This window comes from Coloeus monedula, assembly GCF_965178545.1.
Source record: "Coloeus monedula genome assembly, chromosome: 14".
In the NCBI taxonomy this organism is placed as follows: domain Eukaryota; kingdom Metazoa; phylum Chordata; class Aves; order Passeriformes; family Corvidae; genus Coloeus; species Coloeus monedula.
This window is the reverse complement of record NC_138794.1, coordinates 9,863,493-9,883,575: the sequence shown is the minus strand read 5'-3', so window position 1 is coordinate 9,883,575 and position 20,083 is coordinate 9,863,493. Positions and strand designations below refer to the sequence as shown.

General features: G+C 38.7%; 1 protein-coding gene across 5 annotated transcripts in view; it reads right to left on the bottom strand.

The window, feature by feature from the left end:
- MEF2A (myocyte enhancer factor 2A) overlaps positions 1-20,083 on the bottom strand; it is an 82,633-nt gene that overhangs the window by 16,435 nt on the left and 46,115 nt on the right. For 2 of the 5 annotated variants that reach the window (XM_082290984.1, XM_082290982.1), the window contains exons 4-6: positions 10,170-10,319; positions 7,076-7,295; positions 6,823-6,882 (exon numbers count right to left, since the gene is read on the bottom strand). In XM_082290984.1, the coding sequence (XP_082147110.1) occupies positions 6,823-6,882; positions 7,076-7,295; positions 10,170-10,319 (430 nt within the window). Of the gene's footprint in view, positions 1-6,822; positions 6,883-7,075; positions 7,296-10,169; positions 10,320-10,384; positions 10,517-20,083 lie in introns of all 5 variants that reach the window. The other 3 variants (XM_082290985.1, XM_082290983.1, XM_082290986.1) reach the window with 2 other exon arrangements.

The following is a 20,083-nucleotide window of genomic DNA, read 5'->3' as shown; positions in this document are numbered from 1 at the left end:
TTTCCTTTTAATAATCTAATAAGAAAATCACATTACCAGTTAAGAGTGAAAGGATAACTAAATGTGTGGTATTTCTTAGAGCAAGGTCAGGAGCCAGAAAAAGATAATGAGTACAGGATGATGCAACTACACGGCCCTTTGCCAAACCGAGGCCTTAATAACCCCATAAATTCTACTTACTATTTCATATAATACAGAAATTGTTTCTACCCTACCCACTATAGATCTTCCCCAAAGACAATACTTTATGTTTAAAAACGTTTTCAAACTGAAAATGGAAACAGACTATAAAATCCTACATATGTGTAAAAATACAACCGTTTTTACTCCCAAAGGAAGAGTTTTATTTAACTCTAATTCCTTAAAACAGACGTGAAACCATGTTCAAAACAGTCCTTTGGAAAACAGACACCAATGCAAATATAAGCTCTCAATTATATGAATCATAATTTAATTAGATTTGATGATAACAAACCCTGCCAACGTACATTAGACTACTTCTTGTTTAGTCAGAAAGTGTTTACTTTTGAGGCTACTTCTTTTCTGAAGTGAAATGTTACAACCCACCCATGATACCAACTGGATATTCTGCCTTCAGAGACATAATACAGCTTAATCTCATTTACTGTCCTGCAGCCCAAGACACAGCATTCAATTACATGAGCCAGACTCATATTTCACTATATAAATCACATCAGCTGAAACAATGAACACACGTGGCTGGAAAGTACTCCATGTACTTATTACTACTCAAGGAATAAATTATAGGCATTGATGCCATTAATCTTTTTTTTTTTTTTTTTTTTTTTTTTTTGGTGGTTCACATTGGAAAACTGAACCACCAAAATATAAATATCATTGAAATAACTGAACAGTTATACACAGTTTTGGAATAACTGTGGGCAAGCAGCTAAGCCATGTAAGATTAAGCAAAAATCAGGACTGTAGTAACTAAATATTTATGCCTCAAGCGACATCATAAAACCCAACAGACATCACACAATTAGAAGTAAACTTAAAATTGTGTTTGCAACAAGCCATTGATTCACAGGGCATCAGAAGGCCTGATAATATCTACTCAAGGAAAACATTTACATGACGAATCTTGGGCAAAGGGACATATTGCAAGTAAACCCGACAATAGCATTTCTGAGCATTAGTTGCTCAATTTGTTTACTTTGGGGTTTAGTATGACAGATTCAAGCAAACATAAATTAAAAATAAAATGCAAATGAAATTAAAAACAGCATATGCCATTCCTACCATTTTCAGCTTTGCACAGCAATCACTGCTGATTCTACCACCATTTCAAAAAGCTCAAGTTCTATATTAGCTTTGGAAAGAATTTACTGTAATATCTCAAGGAATCTGAAATACATGTATTTTTACTGATCTTTAAAAATAAATATGTCAGATAATACTATAATTAGAATTAAAATATACCTTTGATAGTAATATATGGTCTTGAAACATGTTTAACATGTAAGATTTATGCTTCTAAGGCAGTACCTTTAGATATTAAAGGCAGCAAAAAAGAAACACACATGACTAAATGTCAGGAGAATGCTTAGTCATGTTACAGAACTTAAAAAAAAGGTTATTTCCCAGGTTGTTGGAAATTTTCTTTTGCCTACAGCTACATAAAAGGAGAAAGAATTTTCAAGGATATTTAGAATTTAAAGGGGTGGTTATTATTCAGGATGCAACAGCAAACCTAAATAAAGGCATATTGCTCTTGTATCTGAGTGAAACATCAGCAACAGCAACTGGAAGTCTTTTAGGTCTTTTGTCGATTAACAGATTACAGTTTATTACATCTGTTTACTTCCTAAACTTGCCAATTTCTATGTCTCTATACAAAGCCAATGTAAAGAATGGCAAAGAAAGGAGGAGAGAAATGGTGTTTAGAACAACTGGAGATATGGCAGTGTATCCTGGGCAAGGGGACATTATATAAATGTTGAGACTTACTTCAACCCAGCTGGGAGACTAATAATTTGTTCTCTGTATGGCAAATTCCAACCAGAATTGTCATGTACCTCTCAGTAAATCAGAAATTATGGTAAGATAACAAACACACATAGCAAGATACGAAATTTCAACTAAAACCTAATGGTAGTTCAGGGGCTGAACTGACCTCATATCATGCAGATGGGCGGTTTCCAAGGAGAAAGAGCTACAGTTAAAAAAAAAAAAAACAAATACTTTCTTTCTTCAACCAGCATGGTTTTATGCTGATTTCAGCCAGTCATTTCTTGTGAGCTGATTTAATCAGAGAGCGATGGATGGATCAGCCTTTGTTATGTGCTGACAACGTCCAGCAAAGGGTTCAGCTCACACCCTGTGAAACAGCTGCTCTGCAGCCCACTCCCTGAACTCCTTTACCTTCAAGAGAGCCTGGAAGCTGTAGGAGTGAATAGACTGGGCTTGTGTTCCTCAGGGATCCTTCAGACCCTTCCTTGGAGAAGGGTGAAACCCTGACTGTTGTATTGACCTGTGTCCTCTCAAAGATCAGAGCAAGGCAAGCCATGATGCCTGGACACTACTGACAGCACAGAGCAGGAACCTTCGTGTGCTGCATTTAGCAGCAGGTGAGCAAACATTCTGAAGTCACACCCCTTTCCATACAGCTGGGAAGTGAGGGGCTCTGACTACTTAAAGACTACCTGGGACAGATCCTACCTGTCTCACTGAAGAGGAAGCACAGACCAGAAATACCATCAGGAAAGCACAGCCTTAAGCAGAAACATGTTCAGTGTTCATTTACAGCTGCTTTCCTAAGGTGGTCCTCTCCCACAGGGCCAAGCCTTATAGCTGATGCAGGTGAAACAGGCTGGCAAGGGAACATTATATAAATGTCAGAGTGGGGTAGAGGCAGAAGAAATTTGCATTCTTAAGGAAGAGGCTGATAGCATCAATGCAGAACATTTGCCTGAAACTGCAAGAGGTGTTTTTCAGGAGTTATTTGCATACTCCTCACTGGAGTGTCTCTCATTTCACAAACCAAACACAACCAGAAAGGTGTGCACAGAGAGTGTTCCTGTTACTGAAGCCTCTGGTGCACTCCGGAATTGCAGCATATTCAGACTTGTGCAAGACCAAGCTCAAAGATTCTTTTATCCTCAGACACACACAAAAAGCTGCCCCCACCAGCCAAGCCCTCAAGACAAAGGGAACCATTTACAGGTGTGGCTTTTCACAGTCCTGTCTTGATCCCTTTCTGGCACCTCCAAGCAGTTTACAGCTGTGTGCAAGCTGTCAGTGGCACCTCTGCAAAATCCCTCCTCAGGCCAGGATAAAAGACCACACATGATCTAGACTGACTCTCAGTAGAAATCCAGCAGCTCACAAGACACAGCTTTTCAAGCAGGTATATCGTTCAATTCTACTCAAAAGAAAGTAGGTATTCCTGAGGTTACTTCACATTCTCAGAACCTGAACATTAGTGAGGACATTAGGGAAGATACAGCTCTGGAACAAAGAGGAGAAGTTCAGTACCCAAGCAGACCAGGGTATCCATTTATCCATTGTCTTGATGGTAGAAATGTAAGAGGAAAGACAATTTCTTTTTCTTTTTTCTTCTTTTCCAAAAGATTAACTGTGTCCATAATCTGCATTACTGACCAGAAAGGCTACTTCAGTGACACAGGAATGTACAGATGGAAAATACTGTGACTTTGTGAAGCCATAAACAGCCTCCACTTCCAAAAGTTCCTTAAGAATCACCTGGAACTAGGAAGAACTTAGGGTTTATAGTTTTCATGCAGCCCTGGCAATGAAAACCAGCTAAGATTCTTGGCATGGTTCTGGCTCAATGCCACATGTGAAAGGTGTGGAAGAAAAAGTAAAGACTGAGTAACTGTGGTGGTACTTCTGAGCTTTTCTGATTCTCAGAGTCCTCAAGGATGGGACAAGGTCACTGGAAGTGCATTTCACTGGCAACCTGTGGATGATTCATGGGATGATACCAATCTACTGGAACACAGCAAAGCAGAACTCATGGCAAACTGGAACATCATCCATGGATCCATCTGCCAAAGAAACTCTCCCTTGTATCTGGGCACCTGAGGCTGTACTCTGCCTAAAGTGTTCCCCACATCCTGGTGACACGAGACTCTGGGGCACATTTGACAGCCATCACAAACTGAACAGGGTTTAACAGTGACCAGGAGCAACAGGATCATCACAGTGTTCTAGCTCAGAAACATTAGATCTCACTAACAGAAAAAATAAATTAGCTCTAGAGCAAACTCTGTTATAATGCTGGACATTTTTCCCCTCTCAAAATTGGTATATTTGCCAAGTAAAAATTTTCAGCAAATGTTTTTTATGTGGTGGGTAGAATTTTAAAAATATTACAAAATGAAAATGCTTTTTCAGAGTTATGACAGCTGCATGTGAAGTAAGCTCTCAGTATTATAAAGTGATCACAAAATTTTCTGTTCTGGATATAAAAAACCACCTACCAATCTTTGCTACAACACGCAGATATTTTTACTCAAAGTTATTTTCCACAGAAAAACTGTTAAGTTGGCAGATTGACTGCTAAAGCAAATCATTTCCATTCCAATCAAGTTACACAGGACTTGAGAAAAAGACTCATGTGAACTCAATATGAGCCATTTTATGCAACATCTTTGTTTGAACTGGGTCCCAAATAAGCAAGATAACCTTTACTTGCTTGTTACTAAGAGATAAAGGCATATAAGTGTCTTTCAAGGAAATGAGAACAAAATCTCAGATGCTCAAGAACTTCATAATACTGAAGAAGATGGGTTTTTCCATTATTTATTTATAAGAGAATATCTGGGCATATGGATATGCCAGTACTCTATCTTTACCTCTGACATCACTTCTATAAATTGAAGCTGCAAATTTGGCACGTGACCTTTCACTACATCCATAGGAGAATTCTCCACTCCTGAGAAGTTTAATAAAAAACCCCTGGAAGCTAAACGAAGAAAATAGATTTTTAAAAAGTGAACTCTACAATAAATGCAGCAAGAAACTAAAACCATTATTGTCTGCAGACATAATTAACACAAGATACATTTCAACAGCAGCTGTCAAGCTTAAGTTGACAGCAGATTTAGTCAATCTGGTTACGTATGACTTCTTGATTGTGGTTGTAACTGAGAAGGTTCCTGTGCACCTGTCAGTAGTTGAAGAGTTTTTATGCCATAACTTACAGCAAGTGGAGCTCTGACAACTCAGGGTACCCCTCAGATTTAGCATTCTGGTGTTAACCAGGTATTTGAATTTCACTAGAGGTACTTAAAGATGTTCCCCTGTTCTTGTACAGTCACAACTCTCACTTGTATGACAAACCTTTCTAGAAGTGAGTGGGTACATGTATAACATCTTGGGTGTGATGTTCTGCAAGTAAGAGATAAGTGATGCATTTTGACTTTTTACATAAACTATTAATAAATGCAAGGAGGAAAACATTTTACTGCATTAAATATGTTCCCCAAGCTGCCATAACTGGGCACTTCTAGAGTCTGATACCCTATAGCAAGCACTGTAACCGCTGCTTTATTTGCTTATTGAAGGAAAGAGTCTTAAATCTGAAGCTGCTGCTACTAAAGCCTGATTTTGGAAAAGAGGCCTGAAACAGCCTGATAATAAACTTATTTAGTCTGACTCAAAAAATTCCATGGAAATCAACATCTGACCTCTACAGTTTCTAAAAATAGTCATCTTTTTTCAACTGAGGAAGTTTCCTCCATTTAAAATCTTGCTTACCTGATGGAAACCACTCTTTAATATTTCATATCTTTGCTGCACATAGCCAAGGAATGGATAAAGAGTGGAAAGTCAATCCTGTGCTTTCAGCCTTGGAGAGCTGCAGCATTTTTTACTCATCAATTCAATTGCCTGACTTGATGTTCAAAGAACTTTTTCCCAGCTGCCACACTAAGTAGCCAGTGGGCAAACACCAAAAGGTCAACAGTTGCTTCTCTAATTCCATGCTATGAACACTTCCCAAGGGGAGTTAGGTGTGTTTGCAAAACTGACCTTCAGCCAGCACGACTTCCAATGGCACAGAAGAAATGTGACCAAAGTGGCTGAACTATCATTTATTTTGCCTGTCTGTGACACGACACATTTAAGTGGATGCCTGCCCCTCTATCAGAGTGTTAAATTTTGTTTAGGGGAGACAAAACATTATTGAAATGAAAAAGTGCTATAACATATTTTTACTGAAGACCAAAAAATACTGTGGATTTGATTTTTGGCAAGATCTCTAATTTATTTTCAAAAGAAATTCTGATCATTGTCCAAAATTAAGACAGACCCTAGCTATCAGTTTCCAAGATTTATTGCTTTCTTCATGTAACTGCTAGAAAATGAGTATTAAGATACACATGGCAATACAAACAATACAGTCTGTATTTGTTTCATTCTGATTGGCACCACAACCAGCAGCAAATATCCAGGTCCTGCAAATACTAAAGTTGAGAACTGAGCTGAGTTGCCTTTAGTGCAATAGTTCAGATTTGGCAAACATAAAATGATTTTAGAATGCTGTAATTACACCTGTAGAGAAACACAAAAGCAGGAGCAGCATGCTACTACTGAAAACCACTAAAATAAAAAAGGCAAATATTATTGAAGTGGAAAGGGCACAGCAGTAAAAAGCTAAATGCCTGATAATAATTTATAAAACTTGACAATAACAGTGCAGCTAAAAAAATTACGACCTTTGTTCTTTCACAGCCACTTTTTCAGAAGAGTCAAAATTAAAAATTGCTTTTGAATAACTGAGAAACTAAAACCACAATACTATTTTTTATAACAAAGACACGATACTGCACTTACCCACTGGACTGGTACCAGCTCCGTTTGGCACTGAGAGATCAGTTGTCCCCAGCATTCCACCTAATCAAAATAAGCCAGAGCATTAAACTCACTTGCCCCATTACAGTATTGTGTAATGCTGTATGTCAAAACTTAAGCTGTGAAAAGGCACTGAAACCACTGAGAACTCGTTACTTGGGAGGGTTTTTGTGGGTTCTGGTACAAAACCGCCCCGGGGGTGTGGAAGGAAGGCGCAGCAGCAGCGAGAGCTCACCTGCGTTGCCGGTGCTGGGCGGTCTCTGTGGGGCCCCGGGGGACACGTTACGGTGCAGGGTGCTCTGGGGTGGGGACAGCATGGTCGTGTCCGTGAGCGAGGAGCTGGCAGCCAGGGATGGGGACACCAGGGAGCTCCCGGGGTTGCTGTAGGTTAAAGTGTTGGGATTGGACACTGGAACAGTCACCGACATGGAAAAGTTCTGGGCAGGCAAGCCAGGCTGCAGGAGAGAAGATGAGGAACAACAAGACAACACCATTAGCATTAACTGTGTTTGCAGAAACAGCACATTATAAAAATCCACAGTTACATCAGTTTGTTGGGTTTTATCAAAAGAAAGTTAATTCTGTTAGTTTTTAAACTCTATTAAACATACAATTTTAAAACATCCATTTGTGGTAAAGTACGGTGTTAAATTCTTTTACATCACATAATTACAGTTCCAAAGAATTATTCAAACTTCTCAAATATGTAACGTTCAAACAGAAAAAACTGAAAATATTCATATGAATTCACAAGATCATAAATACAACAAATTTAACCGTTAATTTGTATTATTACAAAGCAATGACAAGCTAAACATGTCTACAAATCAAGGAATTGTTGCACCTTCAAAATGTAAGCATAAACATGCACATTACAAACAGTTATCACACAAAAAATAACAAGTTAGTAATAACATTTTCTAGTAATAACTTTGTCAAAATATTGCTACTAATCTCTAAGACTTTGTTTTTCAACAGACTAGAAAAATAAACAGATCTTCAGAAAGTCACAAAGTTCAGTAATTTGAATTTAAACATTTCAGGTTCCACAAACCCCTGCTTGAATACCCACTCCATCTTTGCAAATCTCGTTTTTTAAATTCTAGTTTTTACAGCGCTATTTAAAATGCAACTGTTTTTCTGTAGTATGTATGTTTGTTATTCAACAGCTTTTGAACCAAAAGTTGAGCTGCCTGCCATCTATGGTACTCATTTGGTCGTGACTAACTTCTTTGGCCTTTGTCTCATTCCTATCCTTTGACAGTGATGGGTTTCTGAAACAAAAGGGACTATTTTCTTTCACAACTCTCACAATTACTGGAAACAAAACCATGACAAGTACAATTTAAGGGTAAAAACCCAGCAGTATTTATTGACAGAACAGAGAGATGATAGTTGTGATTAAGAGGTCAAAGGCAAATGACCAACACACATGACCTAGCAAGTATACTTTAAAAAATGCAATTTCATCATGTGTAGCTTTAAAAACACTTAGAATGATACTTCTGCACGAAAAGTTAAATACAAGAAATGTAACAATAACTATACTAATTAGAAGAGCAGAATATACTCTCTACAAGAAACAAAATCTCTTACTAACGAGAGCCAACAACAATGTCCCTACTGAAGCATTCTAAGAATAATCATCAATTTTTGGCACAGATGGGAAGGAAAAAGTAATGAAGTAGAACAAGGTAATGCTAGCAAATCATTCACAGTATCTAACCAATGACAAGCCCTACTGGTGCTTGTTTTCAGGGGAAACTACTTGAAACTTCTCAGTATCTACCAAAACCAGGGTGTTTTTACACAGCATGCTGTCAAGCAGCTCAAACTAAACTGGAAATACCTGAAGCATGCTGAACACACTGCTAGGAGGTAACAGCTGGAACATTTTTTCTGTAGGTTTCTCAATACAGAATGAGTAAGTGACAGCCTCCCCCCACACCTTACAATAAAGGCTGCCTGCCCATCTATGGTGCTCATTTGGTTACGACCAAATTCTTCATGCTTTGCCTCATTCCTATCCTTTGGCAGCAATCAGTGCAGGAGAACAAGAGAAACTGTTTTCTTATACAGCCCCAGAAGTACTGGAAACAGAAACATAACTGCTCAAATTTAAGTTACAAATACATAGCTGTACGGCTAAAAAATAATGTTGCCTTCTTTATTTACACTGATGTCCACACAGACATTTAGGCTCTTCACCAAAAACCCATTTAGCTGTAACATACTGAGAGATGAGACCTGAAGATGTCTCAACACAAAAGTGCTGGATACCAAGATCTTCAAAACAAAGCAAAACCCAAAAGATTTCGGCTTTATTCAAGCGTAAGGTGCTAACAGAAGTGATGCTGGGTGTCATGACTGTCAGTTTGCTGTTCAGTCCCCAGAGGAGGTATCTCTTATGCTCTGAATGATGAAATGATTTCCAATACCAGCAAGTCATTTGGACACACTACTCAAGTGCCCCAGGGTCTGTGCAGATTAACTCACCCAGTCCATCTCTTTTAATTGCTACAAGATTTGCCATCTTAAAGTATTCAAAGGCTGTGGCAAAGCTCTGTATTAGTTTTCTTAGAAAATACTTAGTAATACTCAACACTAACAGCGTTTTGTAGGTGGAAATTAAATGTCATCATGAACACCTCCACAAAAACCATGCAATATTTCCACTCCTTTTATCCCCAAACTGAAGTTCTGGAGCCAAGTGACTTATGGCTGCACACTGGATTGGCACTTGGGAGAAAATTTTCAAATATCTTTCAGTGTTCAAGGAAGTCTCTGTTAGAATTTCAGCAGGAACAACAAGGAATCTTTTGAGGCCCTCATTGTGCAGCAGTCTTGGTTTTAAATATCTAAATAACTTTCTACATCCAGACTCCAGCAAAATAAATTCTACTGGTTAGATGACAAAATTAATCCAATTCTATTTGCCTGCTTGTCACATACTGTAAAGTCTTGATCAACAGACAGATGAAGACCTACAAGATGTAAATAAACGATCCTACATCCCACAACAAAAATCTATCTTGGCAAATATATTTTAGGTAGGATTAGGTAATGCAGTGGGCTCCCGAAATTTTTAAATGTTATCTTGTGTTCCAAAGGTAGGAAAAACTGTGAGTGCAAAACCAAATCTAGAGATGAATCTTCTGATTCTTTGTGATAAAATGTATTTTAACAAGACCAAATATCAGAATCTCATTTTTCCTCAGAAATGTTTTTCCCTTCTCAAGCCATTACATCCTCTTGTCTGTGAAGTGGTTTTCAGTGGTAAGCAAACACCATGAAAATTCTCATGCATGTAAGAGAAGCACAAACCATACTTTAGTACTCACTGCGATTTTATGATTCCGCATCATATTATCAAACTCTTCATTAATTTTTTTATATTTTTCTTCTGTATGTGGCGTGAGCACATATGAAGTGTCAGGGTCCGGGCTGTCGCACCCTCTGTGTTCCTTCTTGTTCAGAGCCTAAATAATGAAGTTAATAAAAAGGATCAACAAATAAAAAGTAGAGATAAAATAAAAGTACTTACAGGGCCTCGCTTGAAAATAAAATCACTATCTTCATTTAGTTTGCTGAATCTGTCCTCCGATAGTGGACTGTGCTCAAAGTAATCGTCAGCATCAGGGCTCTCACAACCATTAAGGCCTTTCTTTCTTAAGGTCTGAAATACAATTGGAAAATTCACATACAAATCATACTAACTTGCCAAGAAGTTTTGTACACTACTGAATCATTCAGAGCCCCTGAACCTACATCAAACTTTCACAGACAAAACTCACTGTGCAACAGACAGGATCAGTCTTTCAAGATAGTGGCAAAGTACACAAAGAGAAAAGGTTCATCCAGGTGCCATCTCACAGGTAACTTCCCCCTACAACCACTTCATCTCCCCAGCATTCCATGTAAAATCATTTTTAGACGTCGGCTGATGGAATGAAGTCACCTGACAAGGAACACTCAAGCCTGTGGCAAAGGAGTTCATGTATTCACCAGTAATTAAAAGCCAGTTTACTGGATCTTCCATGAATTCATTTTAGCATCCCAATTTTAATATTCACATATTAAAAAGCATACAGTTAGACAAACACAGTGGCTAAAATGTTTGATCCAATTAAACAACTGCAGGATATTAATATATGCAACACTCGATCTCAGTAGTTGATAAAGGCAGGATCTTCCTGCACTTCTGTCATCCTGCATAATAACAAGAACTGCAAAAAAGAAATTACATAATCCCTCTCTAAAATTACTTAGTTTGCTAAATATAAGGTTTTTCAGAGTCCTTTAGACTAACTTTATGGAGCTACTTCCTGTTTTCTGATGGAGAGCTCACATCAACATCCCCTGGGGGAAAAAAAGCAAGCTTGTCTACAATTCAGGCATTAAAGAAAGGATGTGAAACTACAGGTCTCATGACCAAATTACAAGATATATTTGTATTTCTTGATTTTCTTTTTCACCCTATTACACAATCAGAAATTTTTCTTTGTAAGTTCTAATTTAAAACAAAACAGTATTTAAAACATTACCTGTGGAAAAATCTTTAATGTTCTAAAAAAAAAATTTCAAAAGGAAAGCAGATTTTAAACAGATAAATGTTATCAGTACATAATGCAGCAGTAGGACTATATAGGCATGACAGAGTTGTGTACTTCCTTTTTGTCAGAAATTATCAATATTCCATTAATTTTACATTAAAACTCCTAAAGATCAGAAATCTGCAAGCTGACGTTTCCAGCACCACTAAAAAAAATCCCATGTTTTTCCGTAGAAGGAATTTCCATAATGCACTGAAATTCTGACTTATAAAACAAAGTATTTTAGCTTATAGCATTCACCAGCATTTTTTTTACTGTCAACTGATTTTTAGTACAATAAAAAGTACACACAACTTCCTCACTATTCATACATATGCAAAATCCTGCTTATTTCTATTGCAGTTTTAAAGCAGGACTTGAAAATCCAATTCACTGCCTGAAATTCTTTAATATCACAGTTCACCACAAGCTGCAATTCCTTCTCAAGTTTCCTGGCTTGCTCCGTGTATCCCACACAGTATCTGGAACTCCCACAAAAATGTAATCACTAGATCAGCAGATGGGGAAAACAGGTGTAGACTCCTCCAGCACCTGTCACAGCTCCGATCCCGCTCCTCCAACCAATCAGCTGGACACGTATATGGACTTGGCCATACAAGGGCCGGCTGCTCTGTCTCTCAAGGTCGGAGCCTGTTATCCCTCTCCCAGCCCTTCCTAACAAGTCAGCCTGCCAGCCTGCTACACTTTGATATCAGCAGGGAAAATGTTAACACTGTATAAGCTGGATTACACTTAACCCCTGCAGCCCACGGCACTCTGGAAATAGAACCCAAATGTCTTTACGCAGCACTCGGCCTCAGCACGCAGTGCCCAGGACATGATTACAGAGCTGCACTGAGGCTCTGCAAAGAAAGGGCTTGCAAAACATGCACACACAGAGTCCAGCTCCTGTGATAAACATGCTGAAGCAACTGAAGTCTTGCAGCAAGGGAGTTTTGTTAGAGCTCCTTTCAATAGTCTAAAGCGATCCAGGGAAAGCTTTTAAGTGTAATGCTGCCAGTTCATCCCCCCAGAATGGTCTGAAAATTATCCTCCAAATTAAACAAAAAGGAAGAGATTTAAATATAAAAATGCCTTCTTCCTCTCAGTGACTGCATGTCATTTTTGCTAACAATGGGGTTAACTCTGCTTTGACTCATGAGGAAGGAAAATGCCTCAGTATCTCCCATTTCAGGCTCTGGAAACCGTCACTCCAGATGGGGTTCCTGTCATTGTGGAGGGATTTAAGCCACAGTTCCCTGTCACAGATAATAAAGCTGGGTCTGACAGGCAGAGCTCTGCCTCCTTATCACCAAAACACCAAGTGCCACTTTGAGGACCTGACCATAAAAAGCCTGCAAACTTTTATCAGTGCCCAGTAACACAATAGTAAAACATTCCTGCTCCATGGCCGGGGCTGCCCACGGAATGCTGCGAGCTGTTCACACGGGCAGGCGAAGCCGACGCGAGCCAGCCCCGCCAGACACCGACACAGGCCCCTGCTCCAGGGAAAACAAGGAGGGACACGGCTACCGGGAATCTGGGAATCGCTCTGTGCGGATGCAGGAAACCCAAACTCCACAAACAAGGGCTGACTCCGCCCTCCAGATTCTCCAGTACTAAAATTTGTTATTTCTCCAAATAATGTAAATAACTCGGCTCTCTGAGCTATTTCCAAGACATTATCATAGAGATCAAAATTTTATTAACTCTGAAGTTGTTCAGAGGAAAAAGTGCCAGTCGGTGATACCAAGTAATTTGTGTAACATGAAGAGAGTTTTATTTCTCTCCTGCGATACACAAGCTTGTTTAGAACAAAATCATGGGTTTTGCAGTGGAAACTAGTAAATATAAGGCATAATTTTTTCTTACTACAGCAAGAGGGGAAAAGAACATTAAACTTCAGGTTTTGTTATTGGATGCTCACTGCAATTACCTTCTAGTGTGAAGTCTTGGTTTCCAGATCATGTAAGGGAGTGTGTAGCCCTCTCAGTAAATCTGTGTTACTTTCCACTTCCTCTAAGACTCAGCCAAAATTACTGGAAATTGTTCCAACATGTTTGCCAATGCACTGTATTGTGCCCCAGTAACTAAGATTGTGCCCCACTAACTAAGCTGTAACTAACAGCTTTGATCTCAGACTGCACTAACTAACTGATGAGAGAAAAGTACTGGTTTTACTCAGAAAATAATGCTAAGCATATAAAAGGAACCAATGCAGGTGTGAAATCTTTTTTTAGAAGAATGAACACAAAGTCACTACACAAGTATTCCAGACAGCTCTGGTCATCCTGATATTGCAGAATGACCCAGGAGCTTTAAACTGCTTCTGTTCCACTATTAGTTTAGTACTGATTTATTTTAACTTGAATGGCAGAGCTTAGAAAACATTGTATGAGAACGGCTGGACCAGCTATGATGGGTTTAAACATTGCAGTCAAGCACATGGTACAAGAGCCCCAATATTTTCCTGAACTTCCCCACACATATGCAAAGTAGTTTTTAATTGCACTGCATTTTGCTAATTTAAGAAAAGAATCATGCCTTGGCAAGAAGCATGTAAGGAACAGAAGAAGGGCTTCTTGCAAAACAACAACAGAAAGGAATAATTGGCTTCTCTCTACAATTCAATATAAATTTTACTGAAACTGATGATACAGATACCAAAGAGTATAAAAACACAAAGTCATTTACTGTTTGATCCTTGAGGAAGCAAAGATGATATTCAACCATCTCAGTGTAATTATCCTAGTACAAGCTTCCTTCCACAAAATCCAACAGAGACACATGAAATGCAGGAGCCTGAAGCCTGCTGAGCCCCCACAGCATGAGATCAAGTCACCTTCTCCAGGCTTGTTCCAGCCCTGCTGCAGAGCTGCTCCCACATGGCTCCCAGGGGCTCCAGACACTGCTCAAGGGCAGCTCTGGAAACGAGGAACTCTGAACCAATAAACACAGATGGGTCACTGCTTCCAGGGATGAAGTGACAACCCCCAACTGGCCTTCAGCCCATCAAGACCCTGGGCTTTATATCCCACTCCAAAAGGACATGTTGCTAATGATTAAAGAGCACAATCAGCGTGTTTTGTGCTCTGATCAGTGAATTTGGTTAAAAAGCCAAGACTTCTGATATTGTGATCTGGGCTCCTTACCAGCCCTGGCAGAACTGTAAAGAACTTGATTATGTTCATTGTCACATCAGGAAATGGCATTTTTCTGCCTTAAAGCAAGAATGTAGGATGACCTCATGTGTAAAAAGTGTTATGAAGTGTAAAAAAGTGTCAGGTCACTCAGAACATTCAGTGTTGGGTTTCTTGTAATATTACACAAAAAGGAAATGGTTGTTGCTGTCAAAGCTACCATGTATCATGTTAACAGCTCTATTTTTGCACTTACTATTGGAGCTGGCCAGAGAGGATTTTTGTTGGTATTTCATCCCAAATCATTGGGAAAACCATGTCCAAATTTGACTAAGACTGAAATGAAAAGTGATTTCCCTTGGAAAAGGCAAACCTTTCACTTAAATCCTGTGGTTAGTGCTGCTTCTGCTCTTGCAATTAGAGCACAGAAAAGCTGCGAAGCAGCACAAATTTGGAGGAAGTATGTTTTAAATATCAGAATTTTTTTAAAGTGTAAATATTCCTCAGGCTTGAAGTAATGGAAAAGCCCTACTAGCACTGCTAAGTATTACTGCTGCTCTGGTAGGCACCTACACCATGCACGTCAAAAGGATAAACAATTAAAGTTTCCAGATGCTCTACAGATACCATGCAATAGTGGAGAGTATTTTTTTCTTACTAAAATGAAAAAAAATTCTCCTTGTCCATTCTTTAACTTATTCTTGCTGGGATTATATTCAGTTGTAGCAGGAACAAGTGGGTTGCCAACGTGGGGGCTGAGCACCACAGATAGCAAGGAGGCAGAAGGGCTGGCCCGGCATCGCTAGCAGCAGCAAACCTCAGCCTCAGCCACCACTGATAATCACATCCTACATGAAAAGCCACACCTTTTTTTTCCTGACACAGTCACAGAATGAAGGACAAATAAAACAGTCACAGCGCCAGATTCCCACCCGGTTTTCATTCTTAACACATAAAAGATCAGTGAGACAAAACAGGGCATATTCCTTCACTGCAGCTCAGCTCCCTCCCCGCAACAGGCAAAGACCACGTGTATCACCATGGGCTGTACATGCAGCAAAATGTCCTGCTGAAAGCAAGACAACTGTTTTATTATTTGCTTCCTGATACATATTACTGCCAAGAAGTTGAGCCTAAAACCAGGCTGGTTTTCTCTTCTTTTGTAACACAAAATATTCCACTTTCATCAGCCTGAAAAACAGTAAAGTGCCTCATCTTTTAGATACGTTATGTCTCCCTTATTATGTATAAAATATATTCAAGTACCCGAGGAGTATTCTTAGTCACCAAAAGCTAATTTTAGTTTTTAAACTTCCTTCGGGTCAGTTTGGCTACAGAAGCACCATCATTCCTGCTTCTTTTCTCTAAATTAACAACACAGCTCTGCAGAGTCAGAGCTTGACCCTACAGTGCCAGGTACACAAATTTACCACTGTCTAAAATCCAAGCAGGAGTGAATCCCAAGTGCAGCATAAACATCAAAAGAGAACAGCCAAAGAAAAAACAGATAATTCAACTCAGTAGTGGTGGTTTTGGCTATTTAAGCTCATCAACATTATTTCTGCAGGCTGAAATTTCTTGTTCCACAGACAGATGTAGTGTATTGTTCTTTGTGATGTTTACAAACTTGACATATTTTCATCAGGCTCTATTAATATTCTCAACTTCAACCACTGAAGCATCTGCAAATTTCCGTATGAAGCTGTTTTCCTGTCCTTTGAGTTGGGAGGCTACTTACATTTAGCCCTAATACTACTCCTTTCAGTATCCCTGACACATTTTCAATTACATTTTGCCACGCTATCAGTTCAAATTTCACGTTCTAATTATAGCCACAAACACATCCATCCCAAACCAGCTCAGGGAAGGAGTGGTGCCCAGCTTTCAAAACTTCCCTGAAATGCACAGGAGGCCAAATTAGATTATGACAGACATTTCCATGAGCTAAGCAACTTGGAGAGCTTAACTTCTTAAAGAACAAGACCTTCCCAGTCTTTCTGGCAGGTTCCCCAACTACAATACTGCATGCTAAAGAAAATCTGAACTATTGACATACTCTACTTTCAGCTTACTTATATAATATTTTCCATACTTGTGCTCAGTTAGTAGTGATATTTAAAAAGTAAATAATTGACATTATGCAAAAATATATGGACATGAAAAATTCTGAGTGCAGTACTCAAAGTTCGCTACAGTTATTATATTTCTTGGCCAAATATTATAGTTTCCTATGGAAAAAAAAAAATGAAAAGGAGGTTTAGGATTAAGTACTTATTCCAGGGTTTTACAAATAAAAAACTTATAACCCTGCCTCCCACTATCTATAAACACAAAGAAAAAGAAGAGCCATTTAAGCAATGCTCTGTGTTCAGCTTTAGGCAAAGGTATTCAGCATTTACAGATGGAAATTGTTCATGATTTGAAATTTTATCAGTGTCCCTGCTATAAACCACTCTAAGAAAAGACACCGTCTTGTTTCAAATGTTGGAGCACTTCCAGTATCTGGCAAATTTTAACATGTATCCCTGGCTTGCCAAACATGAAAGCTAGCTGTCAAATTCCTCCCAGATATGATAAAGATGGCACTCAGGATTCAAACTCTCATTTATATAAAATAACACATACAAAAGGTTTTTAGACTTGATATGGCATGAAGCTTAAATTCTAGCCTGAAGCATCTTTGCTGTGAAACATTATTTTAAGTAGATAACCACAAGCAATTACTAAAGAATTAGAACTTTATGGGCTATAAAATCCAGTCTTCACCCCCAAAATATTACCCAGCTCTGGACTAGAAGGTACGGCAAAGGCAGCTGCATGCTTGTATTTGTGATTTTAGAGAGACACTATCTGTGTACTGCGGACTTTGTAAAGCAGTTGCTGACCTACAAACAAGCTGGATTGCTTGGTCCTAAATGAACTCCTTGAGACTTAAAATGATTAGTAATCCCTTAGCAATGATAATGCTGTTTCCACAGTGACACCTTAGTCAAGCTTTCAAAGTCCGATATTTGATGCATTTGTCTTTGTTTCACTTTCTATCCAATTCAGTAGATTACTAAACTTTGTATCACTGAGTTTGCGTATCACTGAGTTTTGTATCACAGGTTTGCATTTTACTTGTTTTATAGAAAAAACCATCAAATAGATTTTCCCATTAAAGACTACTAAAAGTGCCAGTTTAACTCGATCTTTCTCAATCTTTTTATTAAAAAACAAAGACAAAATAGACTGATATTCACCTTCAAGAAGCAAAAATTATTCCTTAGCACATAAATTAAATATATTTTATAGTCCTTTCTAAATTTGCAAACGAACAAAATTAATGGTAAAATGGAGCAAAACACAACAGTTCTATGTTAGAACATTCAAAGAGATTCTTTATGGTACATAAATGCTTTTTTCAGTCCTTACCCAAACAACAACATATAGATGTACAAACACAGCCTCCCAAATATAGATCTTCATGCACTTGCAATGGTTAAATCATAAATCAGCAGCAGCAGTAGCCAACTGAAGACCTCCTTTCAGCAACAGTGCACTGCAGATAAGCCATATGGAACATGAAAAGTTTCCAAGTGCAGCAATCCATCTGCATAATATCCTTCATAATCTTTTAGAAGTTCTTTAGGAAAAATATTATCTCCTACTCATAGTTTGCCAAGAAAAAAAATGGCTTAACTCCAATTAGAATTCATTTAATAAAAGGAATGGGATTCTTTAGGTCTACCTGCCCATGTGCTGTTGCAATTATAAATATTTCTTGTCCTGAATAGTTCTTTACAGCTTTAAAATTGGAAAGGACAACAGAACTATTTCAGTGTCTTGGTACTCAAGATAACTTAGTGGTACCAAAACACTAATTATAACACAAATTGCAACCATTCCCAAAGAAAATGTTTAGTAGATTCCATGGATTTATGCTCTTGTTAAAATACTACTCATATGTAAGATTAAGGGAACTGACTACATCTCCCAGAACAAGCTCTAATACCTTTAATATTTATATGGAACTGCCATCTTGTCTCACCAAAAAACACCCCAAAAATAAGCAAGTTGAATAAGACAACAGAAAGCAGGTATCTGAAAACACCAGCTGAGATCAGTGTGTACAACAGGAGGCAGAGAGCCTCCCCAAAAATAAGGAAATAGGGTACAAGCAATTACATCTCTATTTTTACTGAACTGAAATAATGAGGATGTAGAACTTCAAGACAAAGCTCTAATGAAGTCACAATTCATGTTTCAAATACAGAACTTCTCAGCTGTGTGTCAATGGAATACACTTAATGTGTTTTTTTCCTGCACAGCCTCCCTTTAGTGCAAGTTATTCAAAAGCCAAAGCGCCTCTTTGAAGACTGTCCTGACTTAATGTGAAAAGGGGGTGGGAAATCAAAGGTAGGACTTGGAGAGGTAGAGAGAAAAGGCTGTACAGGAATCGGGGACAGTGAAATTGAGTAAGCTTTATTGTGTAATCCATGTCAACAATGGATGAAGACTGGCTCTGGAATGCTTGAGGTTTTTTTTTTAAAAAGTTACTGTAATAAGCAAGTACTGAATTTTAAGTTATTTGCAGGAAAGAGCAGGGCTTTAAATGGTATCAGTTTATATAGAAGAGTGCTCAGTGGGACAATGTGTAACAGCTTTGATCTAAAAAATCTTTACAACATTCCCAAAATATCTGAGAGATTTTAATAAAAATGTATTATTCACTTCCTGCTGAAATTACCTAGTAAATATTTCCAGTAAAATATAAAATTTGAGTAAAAATTCACACTACTGCCAATTTAACTAACTTGCCTAGCATTCCATAGTCTACGCTATGAATTACTGTGCTTCCATATGAAATGTCACATCACTGATATGACAGGAGTAAGATGTACTATCCCTGGGAAGTCACAGAATGCACTGGATGTGTACTCCTTTACAACTATTGTGAAGAACCATATGTCACATGTAGCGTGTCACATGTCACAGAGCACATGACAGTCACATGTTATGTGCTGCTAGGCTATTCAAAGGTCTGTACCACAAGAACTACCACCATCAATATTTTCTTTCTTCAGGTGCAGTTACTCCCCAAACCATTCCAGGAGCAATTGCCACCTGAGGTGTTCAGGTCAGTGCTGAGTGTTACAGCCCCGATGGGCCACACCACCTGCAGTAAAACCCTGGCAATAAACAAACAACAGACTCCCTGAGCCTTCTGCTGCAGAAGCACCATCAGCTCAAGGCCCAAACATTAAGATTACTTAAAAGCCACATATTAAAAACTGTAAACATGGTGAGGTCCAAAAGGCAGGAAGCAGTGAAGCACTGGAGATGACCCTCCCCTCCTTTGGCCAGTTCATGCTGGAACAGTGGCTGAGGAACAGCGATGATCAAGAAGCTGTCCCTCCTGCAAGGTGGTTAATCCCTGGCAGAAGACACAACCAAACGCACGAGCCTGAAGTCAAAAGCTAGGATTACATTAAGCCTCCACTCACATCAAGCCTATCACAGAAAGAACAG